The sequence below is a fragment of the Lampris incognitus genome, chromosome 13 (genome assembly GCF_029633865.1).
Source record: "Lampris incognitus isolate fLamInc1 chromosome 13, fLamInc1.hap2, whole genome shotgun sequence".
NCBI classification, from domain to species: domain Eukaryota; kingdom Metazoa; phylum Chordata; class Actinopteri; order Lampriformes; family Lampridae; genus Lampris; species Lampris incognitus.
In genome coordinates this window covers 6,350,734-6,365,961 of record NC_079223.1, presented here as the reverse complement: position 1 = coordinate 6,365,961, position 15,228 = coordinate 6,350,734, and the positions used below count along the sequence as shown (strand labels likewise).

General features: G+C 45.3%; 1 protein-coding gene across 1 annotated transcript in view; it reads right to left on the bottom strand.

The window, feature by feature from the left end:
• Positions 1-1,669: 1,669 nt before the first annotated feature.
• Positions 1,670-15,228, bottom strand: part of psme4a (proteasome activator subunit 4a) — a 45,313-nt gene continuing 31,754 nt past the window's right edge. Inside the window, exons 27-47 of the mRNA XM_056291688.1 lie at positions 14,950-15,081; positions 14,633-14,842; positions 13,005-13,141; positions 12,206-12,259; positions 11,988-12,117; positions 11,775-11,856; positions 11,532-11,685; positions 10,407-10,476; positions 10,168-10,293; positions 9,745-9,897; positions 9,376-9,480; positions 9,189-9,280; positions 8,169-8,300; positions 7,826-8,034; positions 7,596-7,681; positions 7,200-7,328; positions 5,950-6,105; positions 3,373-3,535; positions 3,069-3,202; positions 2,078-2,217; positions 1,670-1,854 (exon numbers count right to left, since the gene is read on the bottom strand). Of these exons, the coding sequence (XP_056147663.1) occupies positions 2,083-2,217; positions 3,069-3,202; positions 3,373-3,535; positions 5,950-6,105; positions 7,200-7,328; positions 7,596-7,681; positions 7,826-8,034; positions 8,169-8,300; positions 9,189-9,280; positions 9,376-9,480; positions 9,745-9,897; positions 10,168-10,293; positions 10,407-10,476; positions 11,532-11,685; positions 11,775-11,856; positions 11,988-12,117; positions 12,206-12,259; positions 13,005-13,141; positions 14,633-14,842; positions 14,950-15,081 (2,589 nt within the window). The 3' untranslated portion in view covers positions 1,670-1,854; positions 2,078-2,082. The remainder of the gene's footprint in view (positions 1,855-2,077; positions 2,218-3,068; positions 3,203-3,372; positions 3,536-5,949; positions 6,106-7,199; positions 7,329-7,595; positions 7,682-7,825; positions 8,035-8,168; positions 8,301-9,188; positions 9,281-9,375; positions 9,481-9,744; positions 9,898-10,167; positions 10,294-10,406; positions 10,477-11,531; positions 11,686-11,774; positions 11,857-11,987; positions 12,118-12,205; positions 12,260-13,004; positions 13,142-14,632; positions 14,843-14,949; positions 15,082-15,228) is intronic.

Sequence of the window (15,228 nt, the reverse complement as noted above, 5' to 3'; positions counted from 1 at the left end):
GGGTAGATCAAAAATACGCAGGGGGTCCAGGACCCCAAAAAGGTTGAGAAACGAGTATATTAGAGGAAGAGGAGAAGAGGAAGGCCAAAGAGGAGGTTTATGGATGTGGTGAGGGAGGACATGCAGGTGGCTGATGTGACAAGAGGACGCTGCAGAGGACAGGAAGAGATGGAGACGGCTGACGAGCCACAAGTAGTAGTACTAGTAGTGGACGTGTGAGGAGATGAAGCAAGTGTTTTTGTAAACCTTCACATGCGAGTGAAACGGACTCTTTCTCAGCCGGTGTGGTTCAGCCCGGCTGAACGGGTTGCTGACATGTGAAACTCGCAGGTTTCATCGGGTGCGGCCACAGTCACACCCAATGAAACGCTTAACCTGAGTAAATACCATTACCATTAACAAGACAGAGAGGAAGACGCCGCTTTTCTCCCGCGTTTCCTTTCCTGTGGACGGTCGTCATGGCAGCGCGTGGCTTACCTCGGATATCGTCACGTTACGTTACAACAGCGAACTCGCTGGTGCACTGCATGGACAGCTGCAGTGCAGATTTGTGAACTGTAGGGTGGCACAAATGACCAAAACAACCTCACCCCCCCCCCCCCCCCCGGTTAGACTGCTGGGGCACGCCAGACAACATTCAGGACATTTGGCAGTGTGGCTGAAATTCCTTAGAAAGTTTCCGTTTTCAGGGCTCGCCGTCACGAACTTGCATAAGTGCAGAAATCCTTTTCATGAAACTGACCATCTGACCCCAGCACACACCACTGCAACGCAATACTGCCGAGTCAAGAGCTTTGTTAAAATTTGTTTTATTTTTTTAAATAAGCAAAAAAAAAAAAAAAACACAAAAAAACAAATCACTGCAGTTTTGGCACTACACTATTCACATGGGTGAGGTACTAATTGCTTCAGTTGGACCGATTTCAAGTCTTCATGGAAAAAGCAAAAAAAAAAAAAATTCCTCTCACTGGGTTTTAGAAAAAAAAAAAAATACAGTTGAGCAAAGTGATGAAATTAAAATTACCGACAGGCAGTCCGGTCGTCCCCACACGCCGGGAGACATGCCATACCCACGAACTGTGCTCTCGGGTCTTCACAGCAAATGGCGTCCACGCGGCACGGTGCCCGGGAGCGTTCGCTCTCCCGCTCTTATGCACGAGTAACAAACTCGTCACTAAAAGCCTGGCAACCTGCCGACACCTCGGGGGGGGGGGGGGGGGGACCTCCAGGGAAACGGTAAGGGTTAGCGTAAAAAAAAAAAATCCAAATAAATAAATAAATATGTTTGGGCTTGTTTGTAATACACATGTTATATACACACACGTACATGATGCATATAATCATATATAGATCAAACAGCCACACAAACATTGTGTGTGTTTCAGCGTTAACTCTAATGTGTGTGTAGACTATTGTGCAACAGTCACTCTGTAGCAAAATAACACGCCATCACTTTAAAATAGTAAAGAGTTTTGTCCCAAACTGGACAAAGGATTGGCTCAGAGTTGGTTCTTGGGACTTACTCCTGAGACATGCGTGACCGACCTGCGTGTGTATCCGAGCATCCCAAACTGCACACACAGACACAGGTGCACCGAGCACAGCCACCCCCCCCACACACCTCCACCTCCCACCCCACCCCCCCAAAAAAAAAACCAAAACCCAAAAACTGTACAGTATTGTTACAAACTGCAGGGCGTTCGTCCCTGCTATGATTTCACCTTAAATATTAAGTATAGTAGAAATGTAAAGGTCAGCTAAATACATAAATACACAGCTTTATGTTCGGCTTTTGTGTGTGCTCCTCTTCATCTGGGGTCTTTAGGTGGCCTCTTATGTCCAAGACACATTTTCCTAGGGACACACAGAAATTTGGAAATCTCAAGGAACAAGGAAAAAAAAAACCCAAACATCTGTAACCGCTGCACCAGGCCTTGACGGGACAACATGTGGTATTCAGTTATGTGTATAAACATTTGAACATGCGTGTGTGTCTATGCATGCAACGGAGCATCTATATTTGCAGAGTATGGGTTCGGGGTGTAGGATGAAAAGCTGAAAGGAGGAGGTACTGTACCAGGCCTAGGCATAGTAGCAGGGTGAGACCAGCAGGTCAGTCAGGACCAGTAACTGGTCGTCTGTAAACTGCTGTTTGTGTTCCTGCCAGTTGTCATGGTGTGTCCGTCGAAAGTTGGACAGCGTTTTCTTTACGGTCATCTGGTTCACCAAACACATGACAGGGCAACAAAAATATATTACTGCACATGAAACTACAGAGACGCTAGACAGCTGCACGGTTAAATACCCCAATCGTACAATCGGGTTATGCCATGCAGCCCTTACAATCCCATACTATCTGCTCAGGAAAACATCAGGTGTGTTGACCTAACACAATTTATTTCTCGCTATTATTATTGACCACAAATGATGCTTTATATGTCACTATACTGATAACTTTCACATCCATCCATTATCCAGACCACTTATCCTGCTCTCAAGGTCACGGGGATGCTGGAGCCTATCCTAACAGTCACTGGGCGGCAGGCAGAGACACCCTGGACAGGCCGCCAGGCCATCACAGGGCCTGGTGGCCACACACACACACACACACACACACACACACACACCTAGGGACAATTTAGTACGGCCGTGTCACCTGACCTACATGTCTTTGGACTGTGGGAGGAACCCGGAGCCCCCGGAGGAAACCCACACAGACACGGGGAGAACACGCAAACTCCACACAGAGGACGACCCGGGACGACCCCCAAGGTTGGACTACCCCCGGGCTCAAACCAAGGACCTTCTTGCTGTGAGGTGACCGTGCTAACCACTGTGCCACCATATACAACTTTCATATATTTAATTTAATATATATATATATATATATATATATATATATATTAATATATATTAATGTAGATATATATATATATATCACTTTCACATTGTTAACAAAAACGATGCTGTACTCTTTCCATTCAAGCCAAATGAGTTTGAAATCTCTCTAAATCTCTGAAAAAGGCCATTTAAACATATGTTCCATCACAGTGGGTGATTCAACGTACTTCAATGGGTTGGGTGTCATTGAGATGGGCACTCAGGTCCATCAGCAGCTGCGGCATCCAGGTGGGGACATCATATGGGCTGGACAGAATGCATGCACTCAACCCAAGCACACCAGCATGGCGTCGGACCAGGTCTGTTCCACCAGACCGGGGATGGGGTGGACGTTATGTGGTTAAAACAAGAGATTAAAATGAAGTGAATCTGTGTACACCATCACATGTTGCACTATAAATAATGAAAACTGACTACTTGTGGTACAATCGAAGCCAACTCTACAAATGAACTGTGTTGAAATGTCCTTACCAGCAGAGGGGATGGTGTCCACAACAGAGCCCAGTTCCCTCTTCCTTTTCTTGGGCAAGCGGGTCTTGCAGAGAGCTTCAAAGTGCGCCTGCATGGGAGCATCCATGGACAGGAAGTTGCACTGTAGGAAGCCACTGAGGGTGGTGGCAGCCATTTCTCTTACCTAATGTGTAGGACAAAGGGGGTGGGTGGAGGTTTAGAGAAAGATTATATTATCATTACAGCACCGCTTCATCACACAGACATGTTTATTACCCCAGCTATGTACATTCAAACACTACCTATCCAAACCCCTGCTGGCATTTATATGAAGTCACACTCTGCAAGCAATGAGGAAGTTACGCATGTTTAAGACGTGGGGATTGCTTCACTCGCACTGATGGTTGTGTACTGGACATTTGAGGAACTTCATTACAAAATGAACGATGATCAGAGAGGCGGTAGGAAGTAATGGGCCAGGTATTCGGTGTGTATTCACTAAACAGCAGACGGTGCATCGGTCATGCATGACCAAGAAAAGAGGTTGGCAAATATTCAAAAAGACAAATACTGTTTGGATCACACTTTCGTTGTATACACTTCAAAACAGATGAAGCGGCTACACATGTATGCAGACTGGACCACGCAACAGCGGCGTTGTGACAAAACCGCTTATGCAAACCCCGACTTCCTTAGTATTTGTCTCGTCCAACACCTTTGTGGGCTGAGTGAATCGTTGAGTGAGCTGCCACTCTTCCTGTTCTCTGGTTGTGTGTGACTGGGGAGTGGACAACTACAGTGGCGTTTCTCTCATGTAGGTGAATAATGAAGAATGACGCACTATTGTAACCGGGCAACGCTGGCCTACTTGTTATCAGGCACACCATTTGTTAGGGTAAGCTTGGTAAAATGCTGTGAAATGCAGTCTGAAATGCAATTTCATCCAGCCAATTACACCACCCTTCCGAGCCGTCCCAGTGGCTGCCCCACCTCCTCTGCTGATCCGGGGAGGGCAGCAGACTACCACGTGCCTCCTCCGATACATGTGGAGTCGCCAGCGCCAGCCGCTTCTTTTCACCTGACCAGTGAGGAGTTTTGCCAGGAGGACGTAGCACATGGGAGGATCACGCTATTCCCCCCAGTCCCCACCCCCCAAAAAGGCGCCCCGACTGACCAGAGGAGGCGCTAGTGCAGCGACCAGGACACATACCCACATCTGGCTTCCCACCCACAGACACAGCCAATTGTGTCTGTAGGGACGCCCGACCAAGCCGGAGGTAACACAGGGATTTTTATTATTACCAAGCCAAGAGTACCAGCTTTGCTACACAACCCCTGCCAACAGATCTGGTGGAGCTGTTCTGGACACGATGTTGACAACAAACTTCAAATAAATCACAACAAACTGAAAATGAAAATAAATGAGTACTTGAAATAAATGAGTAAATGATATTTAGAGAATCGTTTAAGGGGAAGAGGTTATATGCAGATTACTCTGGTAGTCGTAGCACCTGATCTCTCTGGACTAGATTTTTGCATTGCAGCATCTGTTCTAATCCCATCACTGCAACAGATGCAATTCTTAAAGCCTCTCTGGGACATATTATTTTTTTAACCCTGGAGAAACACATTCAACAGGCTGTCTCTGGACCGAGAGACGAAGAAAAAAAAGAAAAGGGCTACCTGTATCCATCCCCCACCTCTCCTTTCTCCCTAATCCACCCTTCTCCCCCTCAACCTCCTTGAATCTGAACGCTCTCCATAGCAACAGATTACTGCAGCCTTTGGTATCCATAGCAACAGCAAGAGGACCAAAAAGGGGAGGAGTGTGAAGAGTGAGAAAGAGGGGAGTGCTGAATCATTACAGTTGAAAAGCTGAAAGATGGTGAGAAGGCCTGCTAACGTAAACAAGTGTGCATCTGCCAGATGGGGATTATATAACTGATCTACCATTTCTCATCCATTTCCAATTATCAACCATAATCCTTTTCTATTTACACAGCTGTGCCTGAGCGGTTGCATGGCTCAGCTATCTGCTTTACATTTTGATGGCGGGTCACACCTTAATGTGGCATCCGCCTATCCACCCCCCCCTTTTCTCCCCAATTGTACTAGGCCAATTACCCCACTCTTCCGAGCCGTCCCGGTCTCTGCTCCATCCCTTCTGCTGATCCGGGGAGGGCTGCAGACTACCACATGCCTCCTTCCATACATGTGGAGTCACCAGCCGCTTCTTTTCACCTGACAGTGAGGAGTTTCGCCAGGGGGACGTAGCACATGGGAGGATCACGCTATTCCCCCCAGTCCCCCCCCCCCGAACAGGCGGTTCGACCGGCCAGAGGAGGCGCTAATGCAGCAACCAGGACACATACTCACATCCGGCTTCCCACCCACAGACAAGGCCAGTTGTGTGTGTAGTGACGCCCGACCAAGCCGGAGGTAACACAGGGATTCAAACCGGCGCTCCCCGTGTTGGTAGGCTACAGAATAGACCGCTATGCTACCCGGACGCCCTGCATCCGTCTATTTTAACATGTGTAGTAAACCATTGTGTCTGTGCATGTGCTGGGAGAGTGGTGACTGAGTGCTCATTCTTACCTCCAGCTGCTCATCCTCCAGTAGTTGTATCACTAGTGCCCGGACATTGGCAACTGCCCGCTGGTCACTCATGAAGGTGAACAGGTTGTAAAACACCATTATCTGAAGGTACGTCAGCACTGTGTAGCGAGCATGCCAGGAGCTGCTGCCAGCGATCTGCAACACATCGCCCCATCCAGAGTCAGTAGCAGACTTTTGGCTATTCCAGCACTTCTTCCACAAAAAAGTTTTACTCTTAACCCGAAGGAGCAGTTTTGTTAGCAAATTCTAGAGCCCAGAGAGTGATTTTTTTTAAATATCACGATATTATGAATATTGCAATTTGACATTAACCTTTTATTTACAGTAAAATGTGAAAACTGCAATGATCCAAAGCAAATGTGGGGGAAAAATGCACTTATCTTAAGCTCCATGTGTTACAAAACCTTAAAATACAAGTATGCTGATCCGAGTAAACATTAAAACGATTCAAACATTCAGAGATGCAGAAACCATTTCATCAAACCTCTCCATATAATTGTTAACCATGCTTCATCACTGTGATTCAGAGGAAATGCTGTGATATTAAAACTATCATAGCATAGTATCACAATTTTGCAGTGAAATGACCCCCCCCCCACACACACACACACACACCTAGGCGATCCTGCTAGCCACTTTATATTGTCATTGTACAGGTTACAATGAAATGTGTTCTCCTGCATTTATTCTCCTGTTGTATATCCTATTGTATAGAATCCTACTGTATATGAGCCTCTTGTATATTATCTGATCCTACTGTATAGGATCCTACTGTACAGGAGCCTCCTATTGTACCCTATTATATATTATCCTACCCTACTGTGTAGGAGCAGTGGGCAGCTGTAGCACCCGGGGACCCCTCAAGTTCTTTTTCCTATTGCCTTGCTCAGGGGCACAGGCAGGAGTATTAACCCTAACATGCAAGTCTTTTTGATGGTGGGAGGAAACCGGAGCACCTGGAGGAAACCCACACAGACACGGGGAGAGCATGCAAACTCGACACAGAAAGGACCTGGGACAGCCTGGGGTTTGAACCCAGGACCTTCTTGCTGTGAGGCAACAGTGCTAACCACTGGGCCACCATGCCGCCATCTCTCTCTCCCTCTCTCTCTCTGTGTCTCATATAGTAAATATTTAGCTTTTGAACACAGGTTACAAAATTGTGACAGCTTTTTACACGACAAAGGAAAATGTGGGGGAATGACAGCTGGGGCAGGCAGATGACTCACCTCCTTCAGGGCACTGAGGACCATGGGAATCTGCTCTGTGTAGAGGAGTCCCTGGGACATCAGAGACAAGCAGGTCTTGGCATCCCTCTTCATCTCATCATAACTGTCATCGTTCTCCACTGGAGCAATCTGGAGAACAATGTAAAGCCAGGTAGACCAGCAAGGCAGAGACAGTCAGGAGAAAAGTAAGGACGCAAAGGGAGGAAATAAGAGTTTAAAAAAAATAATAAATCAAATCAGATGTATGTTCAAGAAAGTGGGGACATGAGTGTTTGCACACCGATTTAATCCTGCAGGTCTGAATGCATATCAGTGACTGAAAGCTAAGTTAGGAATGACAGTGAGGGTACTAGACAGACAAGGGCCATGAATGGATCCAGCATGATAGTTTCTCACCTTGAAGAGCAGGGGGAGCAACTGCAGCTGCTCTGGGACAGGAGTGGAGAAGGAGCGTCCAGCGCTGGAAATCAGCCACTTGAGGACTACAGATGTTGGAGGAAACCAATGTTTTTTTTTTTGGACAAACCATTAAAAACACAAAAAAACATTGCAGTATCGCCAATGATTCCTTACAGCTTCATGAGTGTGTCATCTGTCCTGGGTGTTGGATTGTACTACTGTCCCACCTGTTTTAAGCAGCTTGATGGCCTGGGTCCTCTCATCCTGCTCCCCCACCTCATTCTCCTCCACCACGTGGTTCTGGATCTCCTCGTCACCCTCAGTCAGAGGCTTCAACCGCAATAGAATTCTCTCGGTGAAATCAGAGATCCGGGGGGAGGTGGTGGGCTGGGTGTATGGCAGGTTGACGTCAATCATGAAGATGTAGGTGAGGACACTGGTGAGATGGCGAGCCAGAGCCAGAAAACAGAGCATGAATGTGGTACTGCATACAAGAAGTATGGTTATAAGCAGAACCCGTGTAATGGATGAAGAAATGTGTTAGCTTTTGGGGTGAAGGGGTTGTCTCACCTGCCAATTCGTTCGCGCACGTTTTTGTACACCTGTGTCAGTTTGGGCTCCAGATATTGCAGCAGTCTGTGGAGGAGCTCTGGGACGCGCCACTCCTGTTGAGCGAGGCCTCCCTGCAGTACATACAGACGACTGTGGGAGGGTGGGGGAATGGAAGAAGTGGGATACAGGGGAAAAATGCATTCATTAAAATTTAGCGGGCATCACATTATGAACTTCCCCGACCAGACATGTCTGTTGTCCTGTCCTGATGAGCTGCTCTAAGTGTAAGCTAAAGGTGTCCAGGTAGCGTAGCAGTCTATTCTGGTGCCTACCAACATGGGGATCGCCGGTTCGAATCCCCGTGTTACCTCCGGCTTGGTCAGGTGTCCCTACAGACACAAATGGCCGTGTCTGTGGGTGGGAAGCCAGGTGTGGGTATGTGTCCTGGTTGCTGCACTAGCGCCTCCTCTGGTTGGTCGGGGCGCCTGTTCAGGGGGGGGGACGATAGCATGATCCTCCCACATGCTACATCCCCCTGGTGAAATTCCTCACTGTCAGGTGAAAAGAAGCAGCTGGTGACTCCACATGTATCGGAGGAGGCATGTGGTCGTCTGCAGCCCTCCCCGGCTCAGCAGAGGGGGTGGAGCAGTGATCGGGATGGCTCGGAAGAGTGGGGTAATTGACCAGATACAATTGGGGAGAAAAAGAGGGTGGTAAAAAAGTGTAAGCTAAGAGACTTAATCAGTAAAGAGAGACAGGAAGAGAAAGAGAGAGAAGCTCAAAGTGTACCCATTCTAATGTAGCGAAAACTGAAGCTTCGTTTTTGCTGTCCACATGGCTACGCGAGACCAATGTTTTCTAATTTAACCACTTGAGAGCAATTTTGAAAAGCTCAATTTCTGATGGTCAAAAAGGCCAACCACCAGCACAGAGTAAAAGATGCGTGTTTGAATATATCCGTTTAAGTGTGGACAGTCCCTCATTCAGCGCAGCCTATCACATCAACATCTTGTTCATGGCTCAGACAGTTCTACTCACCAGGCATCAACAAAGGAGCCTCCCTCTCCATTGACTGGTGACTCCATTAGCATCTCAAACAGCCAGTGCAGCTTGCGTGGATCTCTGCTCTCCTGTTTAAACAACAGGAAGAGACGGTGGGTGAAACAAGCTTTCAGATGGTCTTATAAAATGACGGATTGACAGATGCAAACAGAGGTAAACTTACACAGGCCGTGGCAATGCAGGTGCCCCAATCCGCGTAAGTTTCTACCGTAATGTTGGACAGAGCAGTACGGAGCAGTGGACACAGCAGCTCCCAAAGATGCTCAACCTTTAAAAAAAGGAGTACAGCTAAATGTCAAAGGTAGCAACTGTGTGTTAACAGGATGAAATGTTGTCTACTAGGATGGGATACATTTCAAACAGAAACCCACATGCCAAGAAAGACACTTAAATTTTAAAGAGGCAAATAAAGGAAATTATGTGGCTTCTTAAAGTTTAAACTCTGAGGGCAATTCAGGGCTCTTACCAAGGGCAGCATAGTCCAGGAAGCCTGTCCTGAGAAAACAGAATTAAGACATTTGCAGATGCATACCTTGGCGTAACTCCAATGTTTACAGCCTCTGATCAGGCCTGAGATTATCTCAGCAACACAGCGCTGCTTGCTCTCATGAGTGTCGGACACCAGTCGCTCCATGTGTGGCCGCAGCACAGGCAGAAAGGCATCATTATAGTTGCGGAAAAGTCCCTGGAATAAAAAGAGAGGGGAAAAATGTGGGAGTTGTGTGTGTGTGTGTGTGTCATCATCGTTTACTTTTTTAAATGATGATTTTATTACCATCCTTTATAAGCCATCAAAGACCATAATTTTGCTGGAGGAGGTCTTGTGACTATCACTACCACATTTCAAAAAGGAATGCACAGCAAATTACCCGCCAACTTTTTTCTGGAAACTCAGGAGGCCATGATAAAAGTAGTCCGGTTCAAATGTAATTATTAACAGTTTAGTTTCTCTCACCTTGAACAGACAGAATCTGCGGGGACTGAACTTGTCCTTGCCTTTGCGGTCCTCTAAAGAGAGAAACTCAATGAGCTGGCTGACGAAGACTGGGTCTGAGAAGTGGTCATAGATGATCTGCTCTCTCTGTAGGTGGGATATGAAAAATGTGGAAAACACCCAAAAACACAACCGACTGACAACTTCGTTTCACCAAAGACAGCTGATGAATGTGCAGATGTATGTTTACGTTGACAAACCTCAGTCATTTCCTCTCTGGTCAGGTCCTGTTTTGGCTGCTCCTCAGGTGGTGCATACATCATCAGCTTTCTAACCATTGAGAGATGATTCAAAATAAGTTTAATAGGCCAGACAGCTGCCGTGAGAAACAACTAGATGAATAAAATCTGTTCCGACTTGTCCAGTAAACAAGACGGGACAGAATTGAACACAGTGGGACAGAATAAAAGTCTGTGCACACCAAGTCCAAATTTTTCATGATTTTATTTATTTGCATCAGAAAAAATTGTTGCACACAGAATCCTTGCACAGTCGGATGTGGTATTTTTTTTTTGGAATTATTATTGTTGTGAAAAGTCGCAATACAAAGCAGCGGGGATGATTTTGTAGTTCTCTCGCTTGTACGGAACATTAAGAAAAAGAAACTATTAGCCCATTAGGTAGGCTACATCCAATTCTTAGAGGCCGTCAAGAACAGGGAGAATTTCACACGCTGCTATAGGAGCTGCAGAACTATCCCAGTCACTTCAAATTATACTTCTGGATGTGACAGAGGAAGATGCAGAGGACAGGAAGAAATGGAAATGGAAATGGCTGTAGCGACCGAAAGTAGTAGTAGTAGACTCAAACAACACATTAAAAATAAGGGAGCCGAATACTGCAGTTGAATTGATTGTGAACAGCATCTGGCAGTATTTCTATTGTAGGGACACACATACACCTTTTTATGCCACAGCGAGCGTTTCTATGTGCTGTGAGATTCATTTGACAGATGTGAAAAAACTAAACTGTTCAGGAAATATTTTTGAGGGATGACTTTTTCAGAGTTGGTGTGTAAACTTAATATCCACAATGATAGGCCACATTTATTTAAGATTGTTTTTGGGGCATTTTCTGCCTTTATTGGCTAGTGGTAGTAGAGAGAGACAGGAAAGGCAGGAGAGGGGATGACATGCAGCAAAGGGCTCAGCCAGATTCAAACCCAGGAAGCTGCGGTAAGGACTTACTTAGCCTTATGTGGTACACACGCCACCAGGCGAGCCCCTGGGGCGCCCCCACACATTTATTTTTTAATGTGTAAAAATGTCAAATGGAAATTTTGATCTTGGTGTGCAGAGACAGATTTTTTTTTTTGTATGTCTCACCTTGGCCAGCTGTAATATCCCCAGTGGGTCTTTTCCACAAACACACAGTGCTCCCAGTCCTTTTGTGTGCGTGGAAGGCTGCTGCTGTGGTACTGGAGCCACTGATTGTCTGACCGGTCACCAGCAATCATACCACTCTCCTCCTTCAACTCACCTTCCAAAGAGAAAAGGACAGTTGTGAGAATTTTTTTTTCTCTTAGTCTGGGCAAAAAGAATACATGCCAACTAATCTGAAATGCTTACAAAGCTCCTGAGGGGTAACTGGCACTTTTTTATGTGGTCTCTTCAGTTGCTTCATGATTCCAGCCACAGCTGATATCGCCACCTAATGGGAAAACCAGGACTATTCAAACAACGTGTGTGTGTGTAAACGCTGGGGATGAATCCATATGCTGTTTGAGTTGCTCGATGTAACTGCATGTATTGTGTGTGGCGAGTGTTGCTGCAGGGAGGCACCTTGCGGACCAAGAGAGAGTCATGGTTGAGGCTTTTGACAAAGAACAGAACTGCTGGGGCGGGGAGCTGGTGGTCGTCTCTCAGCAAAAGTGACAGGAAGCCAATTGAAATATGTTCAAACTTCCAAGGCCTAGAATATCAAACAAAGAACGTGTCGACTAACAAACAACACTGACTACTCATATAAACTGGTCACAATGGACACTAATTGAACCTACATGTTTCTGTTGCTGAGGCAGTCGAGTAGATCGCCAACCAGCTTTTTGTATTTCCTGAAAACAGTAAAACAGCAGTCAATTACACATTGTAAATGATACACGCTTAATATCAGAATGGGCAGATGCCCTCTCTATGATGCACTTTAACCGGCTCCCTCCAATCACTTTCAATCGACTCTGTGCATAACTGTAGTCCACTGACTCCCGGTTTCCTGTTTGTTGGCGTGTGCTATTGACAATGGCGTATTTTTCACGATGCCTGCAAGATTTACCATGGATAAATGTCAACGACTTGCACAGAACTGTCGACAAACTTTCACCTGCACCTACCAGCAAACGGGTGAAAAGTTTCAAGTTGTACATATCAAGTTACGTCAATAATTATGAGGATGAGCGGGCAGATGGAATTGTGGATGTAACTTGGTATGTACAACTTGAAACTTTTCACCCGTTTGCTGGTAGGTGCAGGTGAAAGTTTGTCGACAGTTCTGTGCATATCGTTGACATTTATCCATGGTAAATCTTGCAGGCGCCGTGAAAAATACGCCATTGTCAATAGCACACGCCAACAAACAGGAAACTGGTAGGACCGCTGCAGTGGAAACCGGGAGTCAGTGGACTACAGTTATGCACAGAGTTGATTCCTTTTCAAAGTACATCAGACAGCCAATAAGACAGAATCTGTTTTACACATGCGGGAGCTGCTGTGTTCTCCTGTATCAATGACTGACCAAGAAAGGAAAATAGCATGACTGAAGCTGATGGAAAAGTCTTGGCTGTGACATTGATGTGAACCTACTCAACAGAATCAGAGTTCTTGAGCTCCTGCCTCCTTAGGCCGTCAGTTACTTCCTCTTCAGAGGGTACAGGATCCTTGGGGAAGGGGCTCCCAGCAACCATGAGTCGTTTTGCCACTGTACGGCACTCATCAGGGATCTAATAAAAAGAGAAGCTATTTATTGGCAGAATCCTCATATAGCAACACAAAGGATATCTGGAGTAGCCAATTACTTAGAGCTGCTATGAGGTGCTTTGGATTTTTGACTTAGGGAGCCTCTGTATACAGAAGCAATACTTTTTCATGGAAGAACGACTTCTTTTCACATTAGAATCTACATTCACCCTCTGGCAGCTTTTGCATTTATTTTGAAGAGTGAAAGAATTAGCAGTAATTTGGAAAAACGGCTGATGTAAGATATACAGCAATGAAGTGATTTATCTCTAAATGTGGCAATGTCGCCCGTCTGTGTACCGTAAATCAAATTTTTTTTGTCAGATACAAGCATTTAGAATCATAGCAATATTTAATCCTCTGGTTGACGGTCTGATTTGGTAATGTCGATCCTATAGAGGCTTATGTATTAAACTGAGCTTGATATCAGTGAAAAACTCCACATGGCAGCTTTAAATAAATACAATGCATTGTAATGCTAACCATCTTCTATTAATAAGTGCAGAATGGTTGAAATTCCTCCCATGGTGCATGCAATCAAAAGTATTTTGATCGCAAACTAGAGCATAGGCCATGTAAGTTTCTGTAAGAGGGTTTTGTCAGAAGTCCATTCTTGTTCCATTTTCTTCCCAACCTTTATTGACCTAATAGACAACCTCTATGTAGATGCAGTATTAAATAAATGCAAAAAAATAATGCATTTATTTATTTTTGTGCCTTGATTTTTTTTTTTTTGCTCAGTTTTGACACATTTAACAGTTGGGAGAGGCAGGAAACTTGGTTGTGTTGCAAAGAAATATATCAGTGTGACATGACATGGGTCCAAGTTGGGAGTTGAACCCCTGGACATTGCAATTACAAGGTATAGCTTAAGCCTTTTCTATATTTTTATACCTAAACAAATGCAGGCAGCATGAAGTCTGACATTACATCAGCATCAATGTGCAAACAGTTGGTTAACCTGCAACAGGAAAATTGTGCAGTGTATGTAGCACAAATGTACATTACTTGTTTGAATACTAAAACTTGTTTTTCTGGATGTCCACAAGTATGTGCAAAATAAATGAGCGTCAATATAAATAAGTCAACTGGTAAGGACTAAGTATTCCATGTCCGCCTGGATTTACTTGGTTTGTAATCTCAATCTACATTTGATTTGTTGGTGTCCTAAAAGATGTTGCAAAATTGTTAAACTCTGACGACACAATCCAACACTATAATGCCTCCCATTGGAGTGTTTTGCCTCCCTACTGTCCATTAAAAGAACTTCCATAAATTAGCTTCAAAATTGGCTGGGAATTATTGAGCAATAGCAGCTATTCCATCATGACACTCGAGTTGCTTATCCCATCAACAAAGCTAGCCTTGTATACTGTGGTTTAAGAAGAACACTCCAACTGTTCTAGATTATTGTGTCAAAGGGGTCTTTGACTATGATTCATTTGTGAAGATGTTCTGGGTGTTGCTATGCTTACAGAGAAGTCAATGCCAATGGTCTCATACTGGCGATGGATTTTGTCTGCAAGGTCATCAAAGAGGCGTACAATGGAGGGCTTCTCCAAGGACATGGCTGAGCTGAGGCCAGAGCGCACGACGGCAGGCCACGTAAGAGAAATGCACTCCCAGTCATGCAGGTTGGCCAGGCAGACTCCACTGTGATTCCCCAGAAGACAGTACAAGGCACCCTGTAGAAGCAGTTCTCCAAAGTGTTATTTGGAAGTTGTTATGATCCATGGGAGTGTTTTAAATGCAACAAAGCAAGGCGCAGGCATGCTAGACAGGGCTGTCATACTTTGAATTGCTGCTGTGTGACACTCCTGGAGTCTGGATTGAGAAACTGTAGGACATGGGGGATCAGATCTCTGCAGCAGAAGTTGTAGGTTCCCAGGGCAGTGAATAAAACATTTTGAGCTCTGCTGCGCACCTGATGGATAATACATGGGTCTTAAATGAAACACCTTTACGACAGAAGTCAAACAATAATCTCTTCAATTTGTAAGGTACTAAAGCATGATAAACCTGGGGACAGTAAATGTGCATCATAAATGTATTAGTAACTGATGTTAAGTGT